Source organism: Ostrea edulis, chromosome 9 (assembly GCF_947568905.1).
Source record: "Ostrea edulis chromosome 9, xbOstEdul1.1, whole genome shotgun sequence".
Classification (NCBI taxonomy): domain Eukaryota; kingdom Metazoa; phylum Mollusca; class Bivalvia; order Ostreida; family Ostreidae; genus Ostrea; species Ostrea edulis.
In genome coordinates, this window is record NC_079172.1 from 45,835,087 (window position 1) to 45,855,497 (window position 20,411).

The following is a 20,411-nucleotide window of genomic DNA, read 5'->3' on the forward strand; positions in this document are numbered from 1 at the left end:
GTTGAGAAGATTAATAATAGCTGATGCCATATAATTTTTTTTAATTTAATGTACAGTTGTTTTCATGTCATATTATTAAGAATTCTCCGAGCTTATGATAATTAAAATAGTGTGATTCAAAGAATAAAATTCAGATTTATGCATATTTTAAGACGTCAAAGAATGAATTCAACCACAGAACGCAAATGTCGAAGATATACATGATTCATTCAGTCAAATGTCAGAAAATCTCTTCAACTTTGCTTTATTCTACTGGAAAGAATTTTTTCATCTGACATATCAAAAAGAGAAATTCTGACATCTTGAAAACTTTTGTCTTCCATTAAGACATGCATGCAAATTTCAATTCCAAGAAAAAATGCACAGTAAATTATGGGACTGCATGAATGTCTAAATTATCAGTTTCCATGGCTACTGATGAATTTGCTCATCACATGACCACTGGTCATTAGCGCTGTAAAATCTGTGGTGACAGATATCATTTGTATCATTTACCTCCTTCATAAAACCTGGACAACATCACAAGAGACTTCTAATGAAAAATTAAGCAGCCTATTAGAGGCCATGGAAAATCACCTGACCTCGTGGCCAGTATGTCTATTGCTATTATGAATCAGTCTTGTGAATAACCTAATTAATAATATATATAAAATTATACTTTTTGCACTTTACAATTTAGTGCAAATATTATGTGCTAATAATGTAATGGATGAATTGACAAATTAGATACCAAGTTTAATTCTGACTAACTTTTATCCTGACATAACCCATTGACCAGTCAGTTATTATTAACGACACCATTTAGGAAAATTTATTTCAAAAAGATAAACTAGTATACGCCCAAACCTTTTAATTTTGGTGGCAGTACTTGCACTAAACAAGGAGAAAAGGCCTAACATGGTAGTGTGTAAGGCTAGAAGGTGGATGAATAAATAATAGCTATATTAAAAAGAGTTGTCTTGTCAAAGCTATCATCATCCATCAAACAACATGAAATACATCCTCAAGAGCTTTTACACAATTCATTCCAAGAAAAATTTGGTTTACTATCAAAATCATCTTTTGATTTTATAAAATATATCTTAATTTAACAAAACTTTGAAGACAATTTCAATAGTGTAGTTCAACCTGGTCATGCTGTTCAGTTTAATGCTGCAAGAATGTGTTTTAAGGCCTTTATTTACGAGTTTATGTTATCTCGTTTGAATGTTAGTCTAATCTTCTGTACTGAAAAAAAACAAGATCAAGACAACTTGTTTGACCAATCATTCAAAACCCAAGTGAGATACGGAGATATTCTGGGGAAGAAAGAAACAGAAAATCTGTTCCATTTTACTTCTTCCTCATCCAAAAGAAAGAAATCTGGGCTAATGTTCCAAAGTCTTGAGAGCTCAGTGAGAGAGTTAAGAAGAACTCATTGTCATTTTAGTGCTCACAATGGCTAAAATATACTTGAAGTTAATTTCTTAGGAGTACCTCCTGAATGCTTGTAATTTAAGTGTCATTATCCCAAATCCTTCCTTGACAATCTCTGAATATTCTGTATCATTTTTAAGATTTATAATTGTTATATGAATCATCCATGGATGTCATTTTATACATCCCCCCCAAGGATTTTTAGCTGACCACTTTCCACTTCTGTGGAGGATTCCCAGGCTCAGCTATAAAGACATATTTCTTTCATGGCAGAGAAGTGTTTGATTAGGTCCCCATGTATGACAGCATCATGTTTTTGTAGACCATGCTGGCAGCATATGAAAACAGTATCCAGAACTGCTCTGAGAAGCTTTAAGTTCTATTGTTATGATATTCTATCTGTAAAACACTCAAAAGAGCCAGATCTGTAGTCTGTCACTGCTGATTAAATTGTTAAATATGATAGATAAAAATCCCATCTGGCAATTAAGTGTCGACCGCTCAAACAAAAACAAGGGTGTTAAAGCGATTGAGCCTGGCAGAGCATGTAGTTCTCAAGGAAAAAACACAGAAAAATATCTACAACTTCGGAGGCTAATTTGTAGGGGGGGAAATTTACTAAGAAGTCACGCTATGTTAAAACTTGCAGTTGGTGTTGGAAATATCATATGTATAAATTTACAGATTGTTCTGTTAGATGGATGTCCATTTCTCCTGGACAGTATGTTATATTGGAAAACACCAAGATTGTTTTTAATGCCAATTATAGGGGACAATTAATTAAGATATCCAATGACACAGCAAAAAACTAGAATCCTAAACAATTCCGTTTTAAATTGTCAATTGTCAAATATTATCATCAGAATTCTTTTTTATATGGAATATAACTGTCTTGTTCATTTGAAACATAACAACCTACAACACATTTTAAGACATTTAGTCTCTAATCAAGGTTAAGAAATGATGAAATTACAAAATATTATCATGTTCCTGCAATATTGGAAATACTGCTTCAGGCCATGCAATTAATCATGTCAATATTTCATACTGGCAAATTATTCTAGACAGAAATGATTATCTTATCAAAATTTTACTTTAAAACTTCACACAATTTTGCTCATTCTGCATATGATGATTATTTTTCCTGTTTACCATCTCAACTTGTGAACCTTCGAATATTACAAATAAAAGAACAATTGCTGAAGTTTTGAACTAATTATACTAATAATTAATGAAATTTCATGCTTGAAATTTTTTTGATGATAACAAAAAAAAAATAAAAAAAAAATTAAATCTCCAACATATTAAAGTAATCAACCTCTATTTATCCACATGTCAAATTGAAAATCAACCCAAGTGATCAATAAAGTATTTTTCTGATATAAAAGCATTTAATAAGAGACTTGCAATTAAATGACAGCAACATTGACAAGCCAGTCATGGGCTGCCACAACTCTCTCCTTTTCTCTACTGATTTCTGACACTCTGACAAGCCAAAACCTTCACTCTATTTTACAATGAATAATTTTTCTCTAATCGCATTAAATATTCTATTTCAAAGTTTTGCATATTTTTTCATTTCTCATTCAAACAGAACAAGTTCTCACACCTAATCCAATACGCAGTCCACGAGGACAAAAAAAATCATCTTGTACAGTCAAAACCCAGATCCTTATAAAATACATTGATTTTTGTTTAAAAGTTAATTCAAAAACTTAATCTCATTTACTGCATTAACAGAGAGCATTCATAGAAAACTCAACACCGTATGAAGCGACTGCAGTTTGAATGAGAATCAATAAGGACTACTCAATGAGTTGGGCCAAATACGATTAAAAACAGTCCACTCAAAAAAAAGGGCCAGGGTCATCTAGTGTGCTAAGCCTCAAATTAACAAATACAGAAACACTACACAAATCAAAGTCATTTCTGCCAAAGATTGTAGAGGACTAAAAAATTTATACAAAATTTCAGTTACCATATCAAAATAATTCTAAAGTTTTTCAAGAGACATATATAACATACTTATAAATATATGTCTCTGGTTTCAGTCTTAACCATTTTTTGATCTTTTTTTTTCTTTCATTTTTTTTCAAAAACCTGTTTTACTCCCATGTGGATATAGTGAATTAAACCTGGTTGAAACAGTTTAACACCTGTGACAATGGTCTTATGAATGTTTGATTTTAGAACAAATTGCGGAAATTAGGTCTTAAATTAAGCAAGGAAAAGGTCGTGCGAGGTCAAAGACGCTCAGACACATGGATTAGAACTGGAACACACTTAGTTTTCTTTCCGCGTGGTCTGCGAAATCAACACGTTTTATCGTGATGAATAGCAGTCTGATGTCAACATAAAAATACATCGTATCATTCATTGCTGCAATTAAAACCTTGCCCTATAACGTATGTGTACATTGATCTGAAGTTTCTTAGCCACTTACCGAGTGCGGAGACTGTCACCATCAGGACAAATGACAAAACCATCAAAATCATCATCTTCTCGGTACTACCTGAAAGTAGAAAGTTTCTAAAACTAAGTCATGCTGTGTAAGTCGTAACTTTCATTTCCGGCATAGGAACTTCTCCCGCCAAATTGTCAGCACTATCTGGTGGGTACTGATATCAAAATGACAGAATTTTGTTTTGTTTTGACAGTGTCCATCACTGCAATGCCGAAATTTTCTGTCGTCATTTAGCAATTTAGACTTGACAGAGCGACAGAAAATAAGAACAACATGTTTTCGACCTTTTCAGTGCTTTAATGGATTATAGTAATATATTATATCGGATGTTGAACGTTATCGCGCTGTTCAGAACTCTGTTCGCGACATTAAACGAACATTATTTCCGTAAAATCGATTTTTTCCTTCTGCAAATTAAAAATCGGTAGTTTGATTCCAGCGATCTAAATTTACATGTCAAAAATCTGCCCAGAGGCAAATTGTCACTTTTTTCTGTACATGAAATCTGCAGCAGAATCTTCCATGCTTTAGAGAACTGACGGTTTTCTGTCGGACTTCGGCTGTCCAGATTTAATTATTGGCAATCACGGCCGTGCCACGGACAATAATGTACCTGTGAGTCGGGCCTTCTCCAGGTAAACTTCACTGGAGCGACGGTCCGTGCCAATTCTATAGTTTCTGGTCCCTTGTCATTATCATATAAATTAGATTTTGACCAACAGAATATTTGGATTGATCGACCCTTTAATGGAAAAATGCGCCCCGTCCAGTATATCTAAATTATAACCAGTAACACTCAAGAGACTAGGAGACTGATATACTTCGAAAAATCAGCATGGTACATACAATTCAGTTCAAATTGATAAAAGATATTTCTGGAGGGCGGAAGAAAAAAAACTTACTTGATTTTGAACACTTGTCGATTTCCATGGTAAACCTGACATAAAATGGTGTATATTTGAAGATCAACTCATTCCGGGGGGTTTACCGCTCAGAATCTTAAACTGTGTCAATTTCCACATGCTTTCTCACAAACTCGATAAGACATAAATAGCGTTCTGCACCCGTTAAAATCCGACCAACGTCACCTTCAATTTTCTCTAACACCCAATTAACAGATTGTTGATAAACAATAAAAAACTCTCCTCCTCTCTCCGAAGATCAAAATTAAACTGCCTGTGTCGCGTGCGCCGTCACTGTATCTCATTCACAAGGGGTGGTGCTTCTGGTGAATACCAGCATCGGTGTAAAAAAAAAAATCCACAAAAGAATTATGATAACCTACTATCAACACATTATTTAGTTCCGTAAAACGTTTACCAATTATAATTATTCTTTCTTTAAAACGCTCGGGCTGTCGATTTCCACCGTTTCGCTCTCTAGTCATTTGACAAATAACATAGAGACCTGTCGCTAAAACCGTCACTCAAAAGCGGCGAATTTTTTTCTTAGCGCACGGAGCGAAAAGGGGGCGGGCCCAACTGCAATGTATACATATGTTTCTTGTGGGAAGAATGCTCGCCAAGTGAATATTAAATCCGATGTTTATTTTTGGGATATATATTTATCGGTTTGAATGTTATTTCTGTACCCCATGTATCTAGTACGTTGTTTCTGGCGAGTACAAGTATACAAGTACTTAGAAAACCGCCTGGACTGTGCGCTGTTTGACACCGGTCTTTCTGCGCCTCGGTTCCATGAACCTTTTGTCCATTACTGTGTTTATCTTGTGTGGCCTTTGATCCTACATCGTAATTTCTAAACATTATTAAGATGGTCTCTGATTACTTCATTAGTTAATCTGATTAGAACTAGCACTTGATATACCCATGTGGAAAGCTGTCCCATGTTTACGTGTAGATAAAAAATTTACTTAGCTCTAAAATTATCATAAATATTAGAGCATTCGGTACGCAGCTGAGAGAGAGAGAGAGAGAGAGAGAGAGAGAGAGAGAGAGCGTCTGACTTATTAATTCTTAGAGTTATCAAAAGCATAAGTCATATCCCATCCGCATGAATAAGATATGCCAATAATTTGGGAAGGTATTGAATGACATCAAATTGATTATTCAACCAAGACTCAGTGTTACTAAATTATTATTCAAATCTCTGAAAATGGCATTTCCTCTTGTGAATTAAAGGGATTCGTTTAGTCAACACTTCAAATGAATTTCAGGGTAAATATTGTACTTCCGAACAGACTGAATGTTAAAACAAGGAACGCCTGTTACCTCACTTCATTCAATGACCACTCGCACCTGACTTTACTGACCAATTCATGCAAGACTTGGCGCACCTGGGAAGAATCTAATATGTACCTTCAGACACCGCATTTTAAGTCTAAGAGATTCTTAGCCGATATCTTAAGAATTATTTTTAAAAATGTCGACCGTATTCTCCCGATTTATTGACACAATGTGAAGTGGTCAATTAAGGAATGGCTTTCAATTGCAGAATCATGAAAACTTACCAATTCCAGAAAATCCTTTGAGTCAATACAAAGAAAATCCTGTCATACACAAAAGACTCCTTCAGTTTTTCTATTAGTCATCTTTTTTTTTAAATTTCAAGTTTTTGAAATATAATGCTTTTCCAGATAAACATGCATTTAATCTTTTCCTTTTGACAAATTACATTACATGGTCGTTCGACAAATTTCAGCCGAAAACATGTCCTAAATGATGTAGATATAATTTCAGTGCGCGCCTGTGGGTTGTCGAAAGATTAAGCTGTAATAGCAGGTATGCAGTTTTTATGACAAAGGAAACAAATCTATTATCTCAGTTGACAAATAACATCATATTTTGACAGATAAAATGAATCACAAAGTCTTCTGGGTATTTTTTCTCTTCAACTAAACCAAGCAAGAGCTCGCTCGGCCTGATTGGCTTGTCACGTCGGCCCAGGCCCGAGGGCATGATGGGAACGAATATCAGCAGGGTGAACAGGGTTTTTGGATAAGACTTATGCAACATGGACGTAAATATTGATATAGTTAATTGATTTACACATCTTGCTATTGGACTACAAATGAAAACAGGAAATGCTTCTATCAGAGTCCATTACTGGGAGATAATAAAGACTAATGCTACACAATAAAGGGAGATTATCTGACAAAACATTCACCTTAATCCCGTGTTTATTCAAGTACTCTCAGCAAAAAGAAAATCATTACATGCAGTTTTGCGTATTCGTAAAATTTCTCGTAGATGCTAAATATACACGTACATATATCCCGATCATGTGTAGATTTTTTAAAACCAGGAAATGGTTGATATGACTATATCTTGTTTGGCCTTTGTTTGACACCACAGGACAGTTATACCAATTTACGGTAACATGAACTAAATGTGATTTTCTTGTTCAATGTTCGCTAACAAGCGGAGTTTGACATTAAACACGTCTATTGGTAGTAGTCAAGGCGAGCGAGTAGCGCCAAGCTTTTTTTTTAAACGACAAAAACACACACACATAATTCCAGAAGATATTGATATGAAAAATAATCAAGAACATATTTGACCACTACTCACAGCCTAAACATATGGAATCTGAAAATGTTTTATGTTTCAATCGTCATAGATTCATTTATCTAATAACATTAAGTAATGTACAAATACATGTAATGTTATGGCATCGCCTTACATATTGATATTTTTGTCTGTTATTGACGAGGAAATTATTTTCATGAAAGTGAAGTTTGTATTTTCAATTTTTTTTTATTTCATGACTTTATTTATAATATATGAAAACACAGTTTTAATCTATCCATGAAGATGAAACTAGTCTGGTGTTTTGTATCATACTGTTCAAAATTAAATATGTCTCTTATAAGGTTATCCAAGGTCAACAGCAATTTCTTTAATCAATGCATCATGGTTATTTATCAATTAATAGTTTTATTTATTTATTTATTTTCTATCAATTGCTATTATATATATTTTTCAAAGTGCCTATTTTATGAAATTGTATGAAAATGCCCGGATAAACGGATATATAGTGGAGAACGAAAGCAGTTATATAATCTTTACAACATAACTCCGAATAAACGTCCTTTAAACTCGGTTCAAAAATTCCAAAACTCTATTCAACATTTTAAATTTATCAATAACACATCAAGAAACATTGCATTTTTGAAAATAAAATCGAAGTTGAAATCAAAAGTCAGAAAGTTTCTTACCTACCGCTATTTAGCTTAAAACCCACGTCCGGTATTCAGAAATAATGAACGCATTCAGACAGTCGAGGTACATTAACAATGTCTATGAGTGGGGTACCAAGTATGTTTTCTTATCCCTCCTTGACCCCCTAATCAAAGTGACATAAGTCAAATATGAACATGTCATTTATAAATCGAAATTCAATGGACGCTGTTTTAAAAAGTGTTCATGTGTCAAAATTATGCCATGCCGGACATTTTAGAGTAATTAGTGTAGAGTTAATTAACACCCGATCACTAACTGTAATCAGGTAACCAATTGTTACCCGTCCTCTACCCCCACGGGGTTCTACGATTAATAACGGACATCGATTACACAGGATCCCAAAGTGTGAAAATCTACCAATAATAATTGGAAAATTTTATTTGGCTTCAAGTCTGAATTTCAGATTTTCTTACAAATAATCACATATTAATTAATTCAAAATATCATAATGTTACGCGCAATATCTATCACAATTTGGGTTAGAAGATATTATGATAATAAATGTCAGCTTAGAGGGAACAAAACCCTTTCATACTGACGGGAAAAGATCGCCTCCCTTCGCTCTGTCATATATCAAAGAATTGTGATTCAATTAATGTAGGACGAGGTTTAATTTTTCTTTATAAATCATAAAAGCTAAAAACAAAATTGTATATTACTCGGGGTTACGAGGGGCGATTTCCGTGGGCATTGTACCAACGGATGCACCTCACAGAGCCTATAAATCTCTGCCGCCGTAACTCACGAGCGTTCCCCGCCTATCAGGACCTGTTTGTTTAGCTTTTAAGTTCGCAGACTTTTTATAAAGCTTTACCAACTCTAATAGCTCCATTAAGATAGCACTATAGAAAATTGTTTACCTAGTGGACATACGACCCAATACAGCCAGGATTTACTCCGTATCAATGTGTAGAAAAATCTTCAATATTTTGACTCTATCGCAAACTTTCTGACACCTTAAAACCAGTTTTCTCCACGGGGGTGTTTTTACTACTCCTCCTCAAAGCTCCACTATGAGTCCGTTAGTATATCATTACAGGTATTTTTGAACAGGTGAAATTGACGAAATTCCTGATAAAATGCTTTCACACAGAAGTTCCATTCACATGCACATTTAGCGACCGTATTAAACATCCACTATGCAAATAAAGAACAAAAATTAATTATGCTGCCCCTTGGGTTGTTTGCCATGAAACATGGGATTCCTGACCAGCGCCAGGTTTATATTTAGAAACACAATATCCAGGGTCCGGCCCGTGGTTTCAATCCCCTGGCCACAGTGATCCGCAATTACGCAAAAGTCCAGAAAGATGACAATAAAGTTCTGATGTCCGTTAGAAGTTTTCACGTGATAACTAAATACCAAGTTAGTTTAGATGTGACCAGGCTTAGGAGCTTTACCACTGAAGAAAATTATCAATAGTTGGCCCAGATAAGCTATCGCGGCCCTATCTACCCCAGCTTGCCGAATAATGTTGAGGGCCGTCAATACACGCACGTCATTTGGAGGCGCAATATTTTTTCGAAGGGTGATAAATTAAATTTTAGGAGATAAAGTTTCGAGGTTTAAATTTATAGCACGGCCAGGGTGTTTTTGAAATCTTGGAAGGTATATTACTGAAGCCCTCTTGAACAATAAACAACCTTGACTTCTCTTGACACGGCTCTGCGGACACTAGCATGGACAACGTTGGGTAGCATCCTGCAGGAACAGGCTGGAATGCCTGCGCATGTTGAAAATTCTCTTGAGATAGAATTTTAATTGTGACAGATAGACTGTTTTCTGTGTTACAATATTGAAATTTTCAGACTTTGGTTATTTAACCCGGCTAGGTGCATTTGTTTATCTCGAATTATAGACAGTCTCCTTCTTGAAACCATTTGGGTTAGGGAAGGCGCCCCTCTATCCAGACGTTTAGTCCAAATAAGTTTCTTTTAATATTTCATTATTATATTTTCCCCGACAATAAGGAAAAAACTCGGCTCACAGAACCAACAACATTCCAAAGTAACTGAATAGAAGGTACCGTGATGTTGGTTTGTACAATCAACTATTAGTCATTTACGGATTCTCGTACCGTAACACCACAACAACCTCACGAAAAAAACAAAACAAAAGAAACAAATCAAAGGAATAAAAGGGGAAAAAATCATCACGAGAGGCCTGATCAGAATTGCATAGATTTCGAACCTCGAACCAATAAGATTTGAATTGTGCGAAATATAACCAGAACACAAAATATAATAAACTTGGATTATTATCACATTTTGTGTAATTAAACCTTTTAGATATTACACTCTTGTGATTGCATTTTTTTTTTTTTTTTGTTACTTTTGTGTTACTACATTTTGGATTGATTGATTGAGGTTTTACGCCGTTTTGGCAATATTTCAGCCATTTTACGGCGGGATACATTTTTGGACAATACATTTTGGACTATGTTAACAAAACAAAAAAATACAAAAGATAATCATTAATATGACATATTATTAACAAGATGTGTTTGTGAAACACAAATGTTCCCGATAATGGTCAATTCCAAAGATGGCAAAGGTCACAAGGACAAATATCTTGGTACCAGTAGAAATATCTTGTCACAAGAAATGCTCATGTGCAATATGAAACCTCTAATGTTTACCATTTAGAAGTTATGACCAATGTCAATTTTTTAAAAAGTAGGTAAAATGTCATGGCCAAAAGCGTTAGTACCCATGGAAAGGTCTCGTTACAAGGAATACTCATGTGAAATATCAAAGCTCTTAGAGCACTTACTGTTCAAAAGTTATTAGCAAGGTCAAAATTTTGAAAATGTAGGTCACACTCCAAGGTCACAATTGTTGGTAGCCACGAAAAGGTCTTGTCACAAGGAATACTCATATGAAATATCAAAGCTCTAGCACTTACATTTCAAAAGTTATTAGCAAGGTTAAAATTTCAGACAGGATGACAGAATTACGGAATTACAGAATGACAGACAGCTGGACAAAAACAATATGCCCCCTGATCTTCGATCTCGGAGGCATAAAAACCCTTAAACACTTTCATGTATTACACATATCTTCACCCGCAATGTAATGAATATTTCTTTCACTGTTTACATCTGTGTCTTAGGTAAGAAATAATAGCACTCTAGATATTTCTAAGTTTAACCATTTTCGTGATTATCTCATGGTAAATGTAATGTTACTGTTCTTACACATAAAAGTTACATTTCTGCATGAATTTAGACAATATTAAATAAGCTTGATTAAAAGACGTTTCTGTTATCTTCAACGATTTGATGACGCTCCATGATATCTGAATCCTAATTCTTGCACTTTTCCCCTTATTTTTCGCCTATAAATGTAGTACTTTAGCAATAGTAGTATTCTTTTAAAGAGAGCAACAATTACATGATCATATCTGGTTTAACGACCCTCTTGAGAATTTTCCACTCGTATGGAGACGCCACCAAGACCGGTGAATGGCTTCAAATTTAGGCCTATGCTCGGCGTTTACGGCCATTGAGCAGTGAGGGTTCTTTAGTCTGCCACACATACGGTGACACGGGATATCAGTTTTTAAGGTAATCTCCGAGGACCCATGACTTTCACACCTGATGCTGAGCGTTTGGCGATGGAAATGTCACTACCTGTTTTAACAACTTAGGTATGTCGCGGCCGGGATTCGAACCCCGACCTTCCGCATGCGGGGCGAACACTCTACCTCTAGACCACCGCGGCGATCTACATTAAAGAGCTCATTAATTCAATTGCAGATATACTGAATTGAATATGCGTCTAATTATATAGTTCCTCTCTCTATAAGAATGAGTGAGCGCATCCACTGAATGAATAATATCATTAATTCAATTGAAGAGAGCAATAATTCAATCATTGCGCGCATTAATTGAATACGCAAGTTCCGAGATATCAACTCTTCTGTGATGGAGGTACATTCAGTATTCCGTTGAAAGCTTGGGTGGGTACTAGCTGTGTAAATAAGGATAAAAGTTATTAAAGCGTAAATTTTGTTTATATCAGCTGTTGCTATACATTAAACTGACCATATGAAGAATAATATTTTTTTTGAATTAGGCCATTAAATTAAATATGAATTTATTCTTTAATTCATCTTCTGCACGAGTGATACTTTAATCAAAGAAGGTTGGTGATTTTCGATTTCTATTTGAGCTATTTTATTATCAAATAATCATAAACCTACTAAAATTGTGTGTCCCAGAAGTTTGGGTGGTTGCATGATGTCTGATAATCATCCTTTAAGCAATTTATGAAGGCAGTGATAAGCATTTGTACCCACCGCGTGTGGAAGAAAGTATATGTTTTGCGTCTCACTGTGCGTAAGAGTTCCACAAAGGGAAAGAACTATTGGGCAACTCGGAAATTGCGTGATGCGCGCATCAATTGAATTTTTGCTCTCTTCAACAGAATTGTAGCTCGCATCAGTCCCATTGTTGATACTAATTCATTTGATCAATTGGGTTTTTTTTCTCGTCCCGTCGATAATGTTTCACTCATATTGAGACGTCACCAGCTGTATATGAATTACCACAAACTAAGATCTATGCATAGTGCTCAGGACCGTAGCAGTGAGGGTTCTTTAACGTGCCAACGCAGCGACACGGGACCTCCGTTTTAAGGTCATATCCGAAAGACCCGTGATTGTCACTTTTATATGCCGAGCGTTTGGCGTTAAAATGTCATAGGTTTGACGTGGCCATGGCACGAGAGGGGCTCGAACTCATGATCTCCCGATTACGAAGCAAACGCTCTACCACTGAGCTACAGCGTTTGAAGAGAGATAACGCACATCAATTCAGTTGATTGATTGATTGAATATTGTTTAACGTATTTCACTCATATGGAGACGTCACCACTGCAGGTGAAGGGTTGCATTTTAGGCTTATGCTCGGCGCTTAAATGGCCATTGAGCAGGGAAGGATCTTTATCGTGCCACACCTGCTGTGACACGGGACCTCGGGTTTTGCGGTCTCATGAATCCGAAGGACCGCCCCATTTAGTCGCCTCTTACGACAAACAAGGGGGTACTGAGGACCTACTCTAACTCGGATCCCCACGGGATTAATTCAGTTGAATAATTAGTGCTATCACCAATTCAATTAATGCGAATTCATAATCGAAGACATAATTAATTATTTGATGATACCTTTAATTGAATAGCTGCGCGCATCAAATGAATTGACGATAGGATACAAATAATTAAAGATTGAGTTTATGTTAATTTGGCGCTCCATATACAACTATAAGTGACAGCCCTACACTAGGCGCTCTGTACCATTTAGTGGGGCTACTTCTTTAAACATGACAGGGGGACCTCAATTTTTAGGGTCTCGTAACTCTCACTTCTAATTCCGGGTGATTTTTAACGGAGGAACAGTCACTGCCTATTTTAGGCGCCTTGGGTTTCCCGGTTACGAAGCGAACGCCCCAACTATAAGGTCATCCCGACCGGTCCCAGTTACTATTAAGCCAAGTGAGCATAAAATTTCTTTTCCTGTAAAATTTCGTGTTGCATTATAAAATTGTTGTTACATGCCAAAGCATGCAGCCGAGTCATGCAGTTTTCCTAATACATTTACTATAATATATCTTTAGATGCACCGTAGTAAAAAAAAATATGATATCATTTGATCGCCGAAGAATGACTAAAATACGAGGGCTGTTCGATATGTAATATGTATTGTACAATATCTCAAAAGCATTCGACTCAAATAGTGAAATGAACATTACGTCGCTGAAATGCGTCACGGTACGCTGATTTAGGCAGACCTCTGAGGCACTGACTGATGGCTGAGCCAAGTGTAACGACGACCAGATAAGAAGAACTTTTCAAGTTTTGGAAAAAGGAAAAAGTCGCATGGGCTAGATCTGGAGAGTATGGTGGGTGTGGCAAGACTGTAACCTTCTCCGACTTAAAAAATTGCTTCAAAAGCTCAAATGTATGTGATGGAGCATTATCATGAAGTAGACGAAAATGCCTAAGTCCTGACACAGGGGGTCATTTATGATAATATTTCTTGAAATTTGTTAGTATAACATCTCGGTAATACCGACCTGTAACACTTTTGCCCTTCGGCACCGGAATTTGTACGGCTATAACATCATATGAGAAGAATATGCAATAAAGAACCTTCTTTGTGCTTATGGTTCTTTTGACAACGGTGACAGGCCTTCTACTGTGTTTAGTTAGCCATATTTTGTTTCCAATTTTTCTTTCTGGTTCGAAATAGTGAACCCATGTTTCGTCACCAGTAACATTGTTTGCAAATTGTCTTTGATTGAATTTGGGAAACATTTTGAGCAATTGCTCAGCGGTTTGTACCCCATTTTTGGTCATCTGTCAATATATGTGGTATCCATCTGGCAGAAATCTTTCGTACTTTCAAAATACGCTTCAATATGAAATGCACCCGCGATAGTGATATACCAACAGCTTTGACAATATCACGAATCGTGTATCTGCCATCACTTTCAATTATTTCCCTGACTTTTGAGACATTTGCCTTGCCTGTTACAGTCACAGGACGGCCATAGTTTGCTGCATCTTTCTGTGCCAGTCAGAATTCTTTTCTCCACCTACGAAATGTCTCATAAGATACCTTATCAGACCTGTAAACTTCCCCCAATTCAGTAAAAGTCTGCATTACCGAATGACGGAGTTTTGTGCGAACTTTTATATAAGCTCTAATTTCCTCAATATTCTCAATCTGTTTCCCAACCATTTTTACAACAGTGGGCAACGACTGGCTCGATTGAAATGACTATAAGTTTAAAACTATGTGGAGCTGAAGGCTTGTGTTTATACTGTTCGAAAAGTATTGAATAGAGCTATTCAAGAGTATCATCATCCATGAAATCGTGGAAAGCGTTATCGCGCTGTGGTACAATACACATTACATATCGAACAGCCCTCGTGTATCTTACAATGTTAAAAATCCTTGCGGGAGCTTGGGTTCCTCGGCCCACAGAAAGTCTCGAAGTATTCGTAATTTGAACACCCGAAATATGATTACAATATATTTTAAGTGGGTGTTACGAAAACGAAGAACGGAAAACGGAGAGTATTGAATGCAATAATCTTATGAGCAGGTCAGTATTTTGTAAATTCAAAAGTCTTATTATGAACAAGGGAGCAGAAATTACAAGGCTAACGGGAAGTCATCCTCAGAATTCACCGTTTCATATACTTCATACTAATGCATATACATGTATGAAGTATGTTGTTAAAGAAATGAAAAATAATAAAGATAATAAAATATACTGAAAAGATTTTGATTATAATTTAATTCCTTTCAAATTCTATTACTTTATTCTGGCTGCCACCTTACGAAAAGCTTTTATGAACCTGTCCAATGAATAAGAGGTTATAACTCCACCTCCCCTCCTTCCGAAAACAACATTGAAAAAGATGGGGGGAAAAAATTCAACAATTTCCCCCAATTCTAAATCGAACGCGCCTTTGATATCTTTATGATGATTGAACTTGAATTCTACACCTTGTATAATATACATTTCTGTATCACATCAAATTATAAAACGAGCTATTCAGGTGTGTATTAAGGCTTTATCTCATTTGGGACCAATTTATGTAAAGTGAAAGTTCGTACATGATATCCAATAGATGTGTTTTGAAGCCGAAGAGATACGGCGGGAAAAAATGCAAGTGAACCAATGAAAACTAAGGTGAAGTTTATAATCCTAGTAAGGGGAATTAACAGATTTATTTCATAATATATAAAAAAAAAAAACTAAAAGGTTAACGGGGAAGTTATGTTTGAATGGAATTAAAATGTCACCTCATTGTTAACCTAAATAATGATATTCAAGTATATAGATCAGAAATAAACTGCCAGAAGTTCTCGATTGGAGTGCCGAGGTCTCTAAATCTCTGTTATCTACACAATAATAAATCAACAACATGTTTAACTTGCTGAATTAATAAGATCATGAATTGTCGTTGTTATATAAATACCACACTCTTGTTGTAGGTACGCACATACACTGTATCATGTGTAAATACATGTGCGTTAAATACGTTTTGTCACGAGAGGGAGAGACATATAAACACTATTATTTCCTATACATCTAATACAAGCCAATACCGAAATTTCAAGATTCTTGTAAATCGCTTTGTAAACTCTTGCAGAAACATTTTGACTTTGTTTAATCAATTTATGGTGTAGAATATATGAAATTGTTTTGATGTACATACGTTGTCTCCTATTTCTGTTTTCTTTGTTTATTTCTAATTATATAAATTATGTAATTTTCTAATAATTTGATTTCTTTATTGTTCATGTAATCTCCCATGGGAGGAAATAAAGAATGAATGCATGAAAGGTGTTATCTTAGCTATACTAACCATTCTATCCGTTCCGTTCTGTCTTCCGTTCTACGTTTTAGCAATACCCATCTTAAACAAGAAACATATTCAAAATTCCACAAGCTTCGGTGGAAAAAAGGGGGAGGGGTGTATTCGCCCTATGGGTTACCAGTAGGTCACGGAGTTATACATAATTCCGATCACCAAAACAAAAAATGACCAAATATCATTTTATCCACGCAAAAAACACCATGCAATGTATGCTAAAACCCACAGGAGTTTCCAACTACTTCCAATGGACCCGAAACAGGTCGCGCAGTTTTGTGATAACTACATATACATTGTAGGTGATAAAACACTTAGCAATAAATGTACTTATAAATCTCAGGAGTTGTCAGGTGCTTCTTTTCCTGGACACCATTAGGGCTTTCTCCTAGGCCCTTGCGAGCCTCCAGACACCTGCATTGTTTTAGAATTTAGGCCCCTATTTTATTTTCCTTTAGACGTCAATGGAAATATATCATAAAAATGAGATTGTAGTTTACAGAAAACCGGAAATAGTCATACACCAGTTTCTAACAGTCCATGGACAAATGCCAGTTACATCTCTGGCTATATTTTCCTTTTAAATCGTGATTTCTGAACCCAATATCAGTTTCACGTCGACAGTAGTTGGTGGGGTAGTCTGTCTCATGCCGTATTCACGCCTTCAGAAGCGCCACCTGGTGGTTTCATTTTTATCGTAGTTCACACGATGGGCCACCAAGATGGTGAACCTATTACATAAGTTTATATCAACGCTGGATTGCCACACCGTTGAGGAGAAAAGATAAACAATAGCTCGGATAAGGCCGGGCTAGGTCACAAATATTTAACGCAATACTACTGACTGCTCCGTTTCTGTCATCGCGCGGTTGCGCACTTCCTAGAGTTACTTCCTTTCAAAGTTACGTAAACAATGAACATCTAATTCAGGCTTTTACACCCAAGGATAGTTTGTATTTATGAAAATCGCCTATAACCAATTACTTGAAGACATATGATGCCAAAGGCCTGCTATTCAATTTGCTGCATAAATGATTATCAATTAAAGTGAGTGTTAGCTGTCTATCAACGTTGTCCTTTTAAGGATTTGAAACATCCAATTCTTTCTATCTGTATGTGCATCCTTACAATTCTAATCGTCTTTACCACGTGCACAGACCTAACGAATTGAAGTGAATGCATGGAACTGATCATGATCATACCACAAAATTCTTATCGTATTGTGCGCAAGAGATTCCAGCAGGGTTTTTGCAACATAATAATTGTTTGTCTGATGGTATCAAAATTTCTTCTTTGAGGTCTAAAACATAATAATGTTTGTTGGAAAAAGTTCTAGAAAAACGACACGCACCCTCTTCTGTTGGACGACAACGAAAAAATGACGCGGATGGAGAAATCCCAAACCACCTCAACACAAGATATTGTAATAACAGACACTTGGAGAAAGGTCTGAATTTCACTCCTCAAGGTCACGTTTCTCACGTTGTCACGGCAACGGTCTAAGAATTGTAAGGATGCACATACAGATAGAAAGAATTGGATGTTTCGAATCCTTAAAAGGACAACGTTGATAGACAGCTAACACTAACTTAATACTCAGATTCAAATAGGCATATCTAATTTTAAACTTTTAAGAGTTTCTGACGAGAGCAAACTATTGATGGATAATAATAAGAAAAGAATGTTAATTTTCACAACGTTGTGCAGGATAAATCATCAAATATTGATTGTTTATGTTGACCGACGGCCCCCCTGTATGGAAATGCACGGAATGTAAATCCTATACACGAACGCACTACTTTTGTTTCCATTGCAGGGCGTGATTTTTGTTTCCATGCCAAAACGTGCGGATGTGCTCGATGATTACTTGCTGGTTTTATTTGGCATCCAATCAAGCTGTCATATTTATTGATAATCGTAGAGATTAGACCCCGTCCACTGACCACTTATGGTAACACTAAAACAAACGTTCGTGGGTCTAGCGGCTCCCCAGTGGATTACGTACCTTGCACCCCGACGTTTAATCTTGTGTTGTCTCTCGTTATCTCGTTTCAAATTTTGTTATCACCGATTTCGAGGCGCAATACAGAAGTGTCAACCAATTTTCACTTAAATTTATTTATATTTTATTTGCTGATCAAACATGTCAATGTTGTGCATGCTTGTCACTCATGTGACGTCATATCAGACGACATGTCGTCTGCTCACCTGTGCCAATTTTGACAAGGTCACAAGTCTTAACAACAAGTAACATAATTTTAAATCACCCCCTAAACTCTAGAGCACAACTGAAAATAAGACCAAAACGTTATCTTTTTTTTCAATCCCGACATATAATTCATTGTTTAAAATTCCGTCCCTTTTAAAGCATGAGAAAATTCGTGACTATGAAGCCAACAATTGGCATATATGAAAAACGAATTTAAACAGGGCAATGTTGAGTGACGAATATTTAACTGTTCCCCTCTCCGTTCGAAGTGATTCTCTACGTCCGTAGCCAAAAATTAATTAAGCGAAAGGAATACTTGTGCTGTTTACCTTGCCGATGCTTGTCTTTCCAAATCAGATTAATAAGGGTGTTGCAGGTTAGAGACCATGATGAATTTATTTTACATAGCATAAAGGTAACAGTGCGAGCACCTGTTGCCAAGACGGCGGAATTTTTTTTAATATTTAGTAACAAATTGATAAACTACAGACGGTTTAACGTCGGAAATAGGTTACACGATCGCCTGTAGTTAGTTCATACAACATGTTGAAAACTATATACTTTTATAGGGTTAGTAAAAATATCACGTATGTTGTTAGAACTTGTGTCCAAACTCTTGTGTATCTATGATACAAAATATGTTCAAATCAAACATTTCAATGACTCCTATGGTCTTGACAATAAAATTTTTCGAAAAAACTCATAGTTTGAATAGATTACCTAATTTTTAAAACTGAAAAACTACAAAGATGTTTTTTCTGAGTATCTGGTTCTTATTTGCGAACGTGTGTGAAGCAACAAGCACATAAATCTTAATGTATTTCATTTATACCTTTAATCCACCTATTGAAATTATCAAATTCTTCATTGAAACAACATAAAAAAGTCAAGGATGACTTACCCAATGTACACCTGAAAAGTGTTCTTAGATTTAAGAAGTTTAATAGGAATGATACACTTAGGAAAATTATTTGAAAATTCTTCTTTTAGAGTTTATGGTAAGCACTGGAACGTATGATTACATCAACTTCAGAATTAGTTTCAATATATTTTATATTATGTATAACACAATAGGATTAGGCAGCAGGCAGAACCTGTGTAAGCCTTCTCCCACGGTACAAGGTCACTACATGCACATATCATAAACATAAAAATTGATGTAATGATGAATACACTTATCATACAAAATCTATAGTCGTTAAAGGTTGTTCTGGGAATATATTGAATGTAATCAGAGAGGAACCACCTATGAGAGCAAAAGCAAAACTACCCACACTTGAAAAATCTAATTTTGACTACTGGCGACTGTACACAATTTGATCTTCACTGCGGTGTGTTAGTTGAACTTTGGGATCAATGATTGGTTTGTCAGTTTATACGGGGTCATTCTAGGATGACGAAAACCAAATTCCAATATTTCATTATTTATCTTTCGGAAGCCATCTAAATTAAAAACAAGTATAAGTACGTTTCACCCGATTATAAAATTTTCACAATTGAATAAGGCCTATCTATTGATACGTCCAGAGCGTTCCCGAAGGCATTAACAGGGAATCATTTGTTTCAACCCAATGCAAGCCGGATTAGCATTCACGACAATTGAATAAAAGTGAAATTAAACATCCTAGACTTGAAAGGTATTGGCGAAGGAAATCACGCGATATCAACGTTAGAAATGATTTTGCTTCCTGATAAATCTCCGCTGTTCAATATAGGCCTTATTGTTGATAT

At 35.8% G+C, this 20,411-nt stretch overlaps 1 protein-coding gene across 2 annotated transcripts in view; it reads right to left on the reverse strand.

The window, feature by feature from the left end:
• The window catches only part of LOC125658697 (fibroblast growth factor receptor-like 1), a 34,133-nt gene extending 27,642 nt beyond the window's left edge, over positions 1-6,491 (reverse strand). The window contains exons 1-2 of one of the 2 annotated variants that reach the window (XM_048890060.2): positions 6,351-6,491; positions 3,860-3,928 (exon numbers count right to left, since the gene is read on the reverse strand). In XM_048890060.2, coding sequence (XP_048746017.2) covers positions 3,860-3,914 — 55 coding nt within the window. In that variant the 5' untranslated portion in view covers positions 3,915-3,928; positions 6,351-6,491. Of the gene's footprint in view, positions 1-3,859; positions 3,929-4,782; positions 5,584-6,350 lie in introns of those variants that run through there. The other variant, XM_048890058.2, reaches the window with a different exon arrangement.
• Between the last annotated feature and the right edge of the window lie 13,920 nt (positions 6,492-20,411).